This window comes from Hydra viridissima, unplaced genomic scaffold (genome assembly GCF_058129835.1).
Source record: "Hydra viridissima isolate aposymbiotic clone 2 unplaced genomic scaffold, HvirCarnegie_v1 scaffold_10, whole genome shotgun sequence".
Lineage (NCBI taxonomy): Eukaryota > Metazoa > Cnidaria > Hydrozoa > Anthoathecata > Hydridae > Hydra > Hydra viridissima.
In genome coordinates, this window is record NW_028324309.1 from 3,405,150 (window position 1) to 3,414,609 (window position 9,460).

The 9,460-nt window shown below is 27.4% G+C and overlaps 1 protein-coding gene across 1 annotated transcript; it reads right to left on the reverse strand.

Moving 5' to 3' along the window:
• Window positions 1-3,309: 3,309 nt before the first annotated feature.
• On the reverse strand, window positions 3,310-9,062 carry LOC149882655 (uncharacterized). The gene is made up of 2 exons (XM_090100827.1): window positions 8,757-9,062; window positions 3,310-5,593 (listed from the first exon to the last, which is right to left on the reverse strand). Exon 2 carries the CDS (start codon window positions 5,448-5,450, stop codon window positions 4,500-4,502), a length of 951 nt encoding a protein of 316 aa, XP_089956953.1. The 5' UTR covers window positions 5,451-5,593; window positions 8,757-9,062; the 3' UTR covers window positions 3,310-4,499.
• Window positions 9,063-9,460: the final 398 nt, after the last annotated feature.

Here is a 9,460-nt window from a genome sequence, read left to right on the forward strand (position 1 = left end):
TAAATAAGCTCCATTTTTAAAGATCTAAGTAAGTTAGAGTTTAGTGGTGACTTTTTCTTTCTCTTTTTCCTCACTTCTTCTATGGCGTCAAAAAAAAAATGTAGATGTCCATCGATTTCATACAAGTAAGCTTTTATTTTTGATATTTAGCGATTTTTTTAAAAACCCTATAATACCCAGCTAACTATCTTTCTACAATTATTATAGTTCGTCAACCAGTTGTGAGGTTATTTTTAGAAAAAACGTTATTTGATTAAAGTATCAGGAACAAACAAATTACATCTTAGACGCCTCTATCCATTCTGAGTATAAAAACCTTTACATCATGATTTTTAACAAATTCAAACTTAGTGCCTTATTAACAAGTTTCCAAACACTTGCCGCTCCGTCAAGAGAAATATTTCGACGAAACTCTCTTTTTAAGCATTTTAATGTGGTATGATTTCACAAAAAGTTTTTGAACGTTTTGATAACATTTTTTATAACGGTTCCTTTTTTGTCTGTATGACTTCGTGACAATATTTTGCATGATTTCTTCATAGTGTTTCCGCCCTTCTTTGATATGGTTATCTTAAATCGCCAATTAGCTTGAATACATAATATCAAGCTCAGTTCCATCTAAACCCAATGTTTTACTTATCAACCTGAGTTTCTATTAAAACATTAGCCAAGTTAGGTCTAGCAATCAAAACTTTGTTAATTACTTCTGCATTGAAGTATTCAATTCTTCTAAAGTAACATTCTATAAGCGTATACTCGGTAAATAGAAATGAAAACTTTCCGAAGTACAATATAAAAACACAGCTAATTCGATTTTTCCACAAAAAAATAAAATAAGCGATTTCTTTAATTGAAGGGCTTATTGCGAAAAATTGACGACCAGTAACAATTTTTTCAAGCATGAGTTTTTATCCTTTATAATCATATATTGTATACGATAATTAAGCTTTTTTCTTAAAATAGGGGCCGCAATCTTAAACTTTCTTACTGCAAAATGTGTCAATTGCGATATTTTGAGATTATACAATGATATTTCTCATATTGGCGCTTTAACGTTAAAACGGTTTCTGCAGATTTCAAAAAAATATTTTCAAAAGCAATTGTTGTACATCCAGTGATTTTGATAATAGTAATAGTGGTAAGACTGTCCCTAATGCCATGTAAAATATACCTACAGATCAACTGGTAAACATTTAAGTTTATTTTATGGCTTGTTATTATATTGCTTTTAATATTATAATAAATGAAAAATAGTTGATCACTGTGGCCAATTATATTATTGAATATTTATTTTAGAGTAACATCCCAAACAAATCTGGTTATGTAACTGATTCTTTGAAATTTCCTGAATTAACAGCCCTTGCAAATAACAATAGAACCACACAAACAAACGATTGTAGACGATTAGATTTTCCTAAACGATTTCCTATGACTTTAATGCAGAATAAGCTAAGGTACTACATTAAACATTACATTGATAAAGATGAGTGCAAGCAAGTAAATATTGCAAGGAAAGGAAAAACGCTGAAGACATCACACTGAGTTGGAGCAGAAATTTATAACTTCATTAAAAGTATCAAATTAAAAAGTAGAAAAGATTAAAACTCTATCACCTTTTATACCGTCAATACACTACCACTTTTATAACAATATGCAGACCATAATTGGAGAAATTGCAGAAGAATAACCTGGTTTTATTTTGGATCATAGTGATTTTTATTGTTAAATAGATTAGTTATATTTTTCTTTTGCAATAGTAGCACTATTGCACTAAATAATAATGGCACTTTTTTAGAATAAACTTTATTTTTTCCATATTACTTCGCATTCTTATTTATTAATTTTTTAATCAATATATAATATCCATAAGTAATCTTATGAAGTATAAAATTAAGGCGAAAATAGATAAGCATTGATTATGTAGATTTAATTAAAATTAAATTGTTATTTTTCATTGTTTCATATTAAGGCCTTCAATTAATGTAATATCGAATATAATTTCACGTTATCAAACTAATTATCAATTTTTGATTGCCTTCTTTATAAAATACTATTAAAGTCGCGATATGTAAAGATGCTGATTTTTTTTTTTTAAACATCATATAATTTAATAAAAAATCATTAACTTCAATGGTCATTCATAAAAGTATAGAAATTTACTTACAAATACAGTAACATTACTTTGTTTTGAGAAAATGAAACTTTTTTTTTTAATAAATAGTAATAAAAAAGTAATAACGATAAATAATAAAAAAAAATTCTTTTGAGAGATATATTCTTATCCTGACTAATATTTATAAAATTTTTAACATTTAACTGTAGTGGCTTGCTGTCCATAAATAACGTTATCACTTAGGGAAAAAAGTTTTAAATGCTTCTGAAAATAGATATTCTATTACAAGAATTTAAATAAACTTGAGGAATTCTCATATGAACGTCTGGAAAGCGAGATCTAAATGACGTTTTCACTTATCTATAGTTCAATTGTTAAGAAGTGGGAAGGTCTGTTTTTAATTTTTGTTAATATTAGATTATTTTATAATATTAACTGCAGCATTTAGAAGTTAGAATTTCATTTTAGGTTAAATTGAAAAGCCTAAACAAGCACAGTCAAATATCCCAACATTAGTATTCACAGTCTTATATCCAATCTTTTTAGTCTTACTTCTTTCTCCTCACCCAATATAGTTGCTCTTTCATAACCTTTTAGAAGACGAACATTTATTCATATTTAATAATACTTTTAGGAATCTTGACATTTTCATGAGCTTGTTGTTTAGTGAATTCAATTCATTTTCCGACGAAGCTGTTATAGTAGGCAGAATAATGTTTTTTTAACAAAGAAAGGAAAGTTAAGCTACATAACGAAATCAAAAACACTATTTCTATAGTTATTAGTGGTTCAGTCATCAAACGGTGATTTATTGACACAGAAACTAATTGGAATTTGCATAAAACGTATATAAATTTTAAACATCGTTTAGGTTTTTTAAGGGTGGTAAAATGTATTAGTTGAAATTTGTTTATGAAAATTTTAACTTCGAAATAAAATTATTTCCAAAGCTTATCTGATATAAAGAAAATGTTATTCGGAGAAGTGAAAAATTCTAACATTGTAAAAAACACAGATAAAATTTTCATTTATTTGTACAAAACAATGCCTCTTTTGAAATCTATTAATTTGATTTTACACACCACATTTTAAATATATTATGTAATCTTAAACGAGATATCGTCACATTTACCATTTTCACTATTTTGGAAATTTAAAAACTTATTTTAAAACTTTTTTAAAAACAATTATCAACTTCATTTCCAGACTTTGAAGATGTTATATTAAAAATAATATATACAAATATTTTATATTGTTTCAAACTGTACATTATGTTTGAATATTCTTAATGATAAGTTTTCATTCGTACCTGGGCCAACAACGGTAAATGTTCTATTGTATGGCTTCTACCCTTCGTTCACTATAGATACCCAAATAAACTATTCGGCAACTGATGATGTCAGTAATACGGTTAAAGACCCTTGCACTCTAAACAGCTTCCAATTCAAACTTAAGACATACCTTGACAGCAGTATTTACATTGTTTATAGCATAAGTTACTCCAAGAATATGGAAAACAGAACCAATTTCTGTAAGCTATTGAAGAGCATCAACTTTATTAATAAGTTTTTTACGTTTTTTACTTTCAATAAACTCTCCGTGGTTTGAACTCAGACAGTTATGGAGTGTAATAGGGCACTTATCACAAATTGATCATGTAGTTTTTAGTATTTTGAAAAGCTTACAAAACCTTTTTGTGTTACCGAAACATACCTGAAATTTTGAATAATTGAAATAATATCTTTATGGAGCCTAAAACTTACAAGATTCCTGGGTTCTAAATATTCCATATCCAGCATTTAGATGGAAAGGAACCTGAAAGAGCGTGTAATCTACATGTTTCCCTTATTCATATCATCATACTAGCATTTAATCTTACTAGCATATCATCTTACTAGCATTTAAGTTTTGTAATCTACATAAATTTGATTCTTCGTATTACGGGAATCTTAATTATGTGATATATTCAGCACACCACTGATTAGTAATAAAATATACTTTATTATTGATCAGTTGTGTTGAATATATTCTTAAGATCAGATTATTCAATAGATCTCTGTTCACAATCCCAAGAAACCATTTCCTCTATTAAATCAAAGTATGAAAAAGGGCAAATTCTAAATGCTCCTTCAGTTTATGACGTTGTTGAGAAGGTCGGGATTAATGTTCTCAATGCACTAAAAAATGATTTACCAACAATATCATTAACTTTTTTAAACACAAATGGATTCTGTTTGTTAAACAAAAGAATGTGAAAAGATGCAACTTCTTCTCCAACTTTCGAAAAGTATTTCGGTAAATTATGTCTATTAAGAAAGTAGGTTTTTCAAAGGTTGATAATAGTCAGCACATCTTTGCAGAATGTAAAATAGTTCAGAGTTCATAATTAACATCGATAACGAAATAATGAAACCATCATTAGTTTAATTGTGTTTATTTTTAATGAAATACTTGCAACGACGTTTTGAATATATGAAGTATACATCTTTGAGATTCTGCTACTTCTACCCACATATATTAATGCGTTAAACACTGAGTTTGATTCAAATATTAGCAGTGCCCATTGTATAAACTTTATGCTTGAATGGTAAGCCTCCCAATCTTCGTTAAGAAAGCAAACTGCAGTGTAGTAAAAGGAAGCTACCAAAGGAACGTATACTAACATGAGTGAAAATGATATTATCGCCATAGTTATAGAAAGTTGCTTTTCAATATTCATGTTTCTTGCAACTTGAATGTTATTACATCTGATTATTTTTTTAATTCCGATCAATAGTGACGTGTTGAAAGCAAGTAAAAACAATAAAACAGCACATAAACATGAGGGGATCACAATGACTAAAACTTCGATGTGAATTTCGTACGCAAACAAAATACCTAGTGCACATGAGAACATGAAGTTGAAAATGATGATCGGTATTAAATAGGTCCATTTAAAATATCTACCACAGCATTTGTTGTCTTTCAAAACAACAAAAAAACGCTCTACCGAGATTGTTAAGACTGTAGTGCATGAGAAAGCAAACGGAAATACCGTCCAAAACCCGACCGCAAGCCTAGTACTGCAACCAAGCTCTCTTCCTTTTTGAACGAAAACCAATCGTAGAGGTATTTGAATTAATCCAACCGTTATGTCACTGCAAGCTAAAATTAATACGAGTCTTTCATTTGCTGTTCTTTTTCTTCTTATTCTTGATTTGAGTATCCCAATGATTAACAATATGTTAGTTATCAGTATAAGTAAGCCAATTGTTAAAGAAGTCGCAAAGAATATGTTATCATAAAAACTTTTCGGAACATCTTCATACATTGGACACAAATCAATTGTTATTATCATTATGTAAAGCTAACCTCTGAGTAAGTCATCAGTTGTTGTGAATTATTTCCATGAGATTAAACGAAACACTAATTGCCAGCATTAATACTGCTGCTGAGAAATTTTTTCTTCTCTCTCTATATTTATAGAAAGTTGGTCTTCTTCTAATAAAAAAAAGGAATACTTTAGCAAACAGCGTGTGGTTTTGATTTAAAAGGATAAAAGTATATTCAGTCTAACATGAATTCTACGAATTATTGTCATGAAGGTTATATGCGTTTATGCCATTAGTGTCAACATTAAGATCAACAGTTTTCGTTGCGCTTTACTAAGGGCAGTATGTTCACACAATATTGTTACGTGATTTAACTCTTGAAAATTTATTGTATCCGTAAGTTTATAAGTTGTGAATTTTGTTTTAGTGTTTTAATGCAACTTCAATCTTTTTTCCAAAATGAAACAGCAGTGTAAAGAAATAAGTGCGATGAATGGTTGATCTATTATTTAACTATTTACTCGTCATATAATTCAAATAAATACTGGTTTTTTCAATCAATGAAATAACTCTAATTAGGACTTAAAAATCTTCAGAAAAAATTAACTCGCTAATTTAATCCGATAAAGAATGTCAATTATCTTATACGATCTTAAAAAAAATACTGTTATCTTTACACGTAAATCACAATACCAAAAAGATAATAGAACTCCTTGTCTTCACATTTTAAATCTTTAAGAATGATTATTTACCAATAAAACTGCACTCGTCATAAAATTAATATTAACATGTTAAGTGATGTTTTTTTTTTATTTCTTGGTGTTTTTGTGACAACGAAAACAACTAATTAACCCCAAAAACCAACAGTGTTGGTTGGCTACTATATGAACCTAAACACCTTAAACTTTTTGGAAAAAAATGGAACAAAATTGGATTTCTGCATTATTTGCCTAGTAATGTTTGCTTTTTGTATTATGATAATCATCTATACAATGTTGATAATTCAAAATAAAAATAAAAACCTAGGGCATAAAAATCGCATTTAGACAAACATGTTTCTTTGCACAAATTTTAGTTTAAGTACTTTATTACAATTGTATTTTTGAGAAAAACTGTTTTTATTTTTGGAGTAGATTCTTCCTCCTTCCGCACAAAATTTAGCTTTTAAAAGATGACGAACAAAATTCGAACTTGAAATTGATTAAAAACTACTAAAATTCTTACTTATAACAAATGTTTTTCACATGATAATTTTAAAATACTTTCTAAAAGTCTTTTTCATGTTTCATTTACACTGATATGTTAAAATAACAAAGTTAGCGTTTTTTTTCATACCAAAACGTCTTTAGCTATTGTTATTTTGGTATGTTATAATATAATTTGAAGTAATTGCTTTTTACTTTGCCTTCTTTAAGATAAAGAAGGCAAAGTCTAGAGCAATTATTTTCTATTTTTACGGTATGAATATTTCTTGCCTCATCAAATTAATTAGTATCAGGAATGGTATCAGCACCTTTTTTTAGGGTACTACCTCAAGAATGCATTTGTAATTTTTAAATTACTTTTTATATTGAAAAGTTAGAAATATTCTTCATAACATAATTAGAAAGGAGTTTTATACTAACTCTGAATTATTTTTAAAGCTCTAAACTTTTAGCTTTGATTATAAGTCTTGCCAATTTTTTAATACTCTGATGCAGCGTTTAAAATTTATCGTTAAAATTTTATTTTTAAAGATTATTAATAAAGAATCGACCTTCTTAGTTGTTATTTTTTAATCTTCCACAATGCCGAAATCTTTTCATGGTTCAAATCTTTTCATAATGTGATGAGTCTCACTCATTTTTAATCTTGGAATACCGAATAATTTACATATTTGTTTTTAAAGTATTATGCGTATCTTTTTCAGCGTAAAATTGAAATTTATGCCCGTACTTAATCATGGCCTCAGCGCAAAGAATTTTTGAATCAGGTACCTGAATGTTGTACTTTCCATATCAAGGCTTTTACTTATTGCTTAAAAGGTTTCAATTTGAGAACAATAAGAAATTTTGAAAACCTCAGTTCTTAGAAATAAGCTTCTAAACGATGTTGGCTAAAATGTAAACACTTCCATGGAACTATATTTTAGTGTCCGTGTCTTCTTTCAATAAAATATTTTATTAAAAATTTTAAAAGAAATTAAATATTTTACTAAAACGTTATTTATATACTTTAAAGAGTATCTTGGACAATTTTTTTTTTTTTCATTAAAAAATAATGATTTTTATTTCATTAATAATAACTTTTCTTTCATTGACAAAAATTTTTCTTTCATTGATAATAATTTTTCTTTCATTGATAATAATTTTTCTTTCATGAATAAAAAATATTAATTGTGATTTTTCTTTCATCAATGATAAATATTTCCAGAAACAATAATTTTTCTTTCATTAATAATAATTTTTCTTTCATTAATAATGATTTTTCTTTCATTAATAATGATTTTTCTTTCATTAATAATGATTTTTCTTTCATTAAAAATGATTTTTCTTTCATTAATAGTAATTATTCTTTTATTAGAAATAATTGTTCATTCATTAATTATAATTTTTCTTTCACTATTAACAATTTTTCTTTCATTAAAAAAAAATTTTTTTTTCATTAGTAATAATTTTCTTTCATTAATAAATAACTTTTTTTGTAAAGAATAACTTTAAAAACACATCATTTCGTTGCCTATAAAATCATGTAAAACACGTTTTTAACAACAAATGTTTGACTGGGAGGGTATGGCTACTTACAAAAGTTATGAATTTTTCTCTTAAAGAAAAAAAAAAGAACCAGGCGTTGGTTTAGATTATTACAAAATAAAAAATTTAAAATAATGATTTTTATTTTTTGACTATTGGACAGGTTTTTTAAAAATTCGCCCAAAAGAAAATTCGCCCACTGTGAAAAATTTACTTTAAATAGAAAAAACTTTTAAAACAACATCAAGGTGTACTGCTTTACAAACTGATGAAATATTGCTGTATAATATAACGATAAATTTAAAATATAATTAAAATGCGTAACTTAATCAGTTGCGTATCTTTTATCATAAGTTCTTTTGCGATTTACGACCTGAAATTTAACTATAATTCTTATTGTTTTTGCCCAATCTTGTACTGCTCAATTCAAACGCTCCTTTATTATTTTCATCCCGTGCATCTATCCATGATATACAAGGATAGAGTTGCAAACTTTTAATGTGTAATTATTGACCCTTAACCTTTTTTTTGCTAACCCCTTCTGACGAGTTATCTTCTCTCATTACGTTTAAAAAAAGATAAGTTAAATAATTTAATTACCATTTTGTTGCTGAGCCTACGACTTTCACTGATGTTACAGAACATACTACTTTTTTAAATTCACCAAACTTAACAAGTCAACCTTAAAAAGCGCTTTGAAATTGTCCCTCTTCAGCTTCCAGATTTTCACTGCTTTCAACATCAAAAGTATAGAAACATTCACAAGTTTACAGATTTTAGGATATCAATGGTTCATAACTTTGAAAAGTCCAATATTAAGTTATTTAATGCTCTCTGAAAACCCATTTCAACCCCTTTACACACGAACTGAATCTTCAAAAACTGCAAGTTAGTATTTCGCAACATTTACTTATTAAACTACAGTTTAAAGATGTTAAGGTCGCTTTCTAGTTACGCAACATGTATTCTTATTAGTTTTTTCGACTAAGGCGGTATTTTGTTAAAGTAATATATAATCATTAGGCTTGATTTAATCTTTTTTGTTATCGGTAAAATGGTTCGGATGAATGGACATTTTATTTTACAAACGAAAGCTGAGTCGTGTGTGCAAATATTTTGCTTTCTGCTTTTTTTTTAAATAAAAACATAATTCAAGAAGTAAAAAATAAACTTGAAACTATTTCGGTTAAGTTTTAAAATGAGGATAGTCTCCATAATATTCTTATGCGAGCTATTCTTGCGCCCTAATAAAAACTTGAGCATTGATTATATATTGGGCAAAACAAAAAATCAATTAGGTTCGA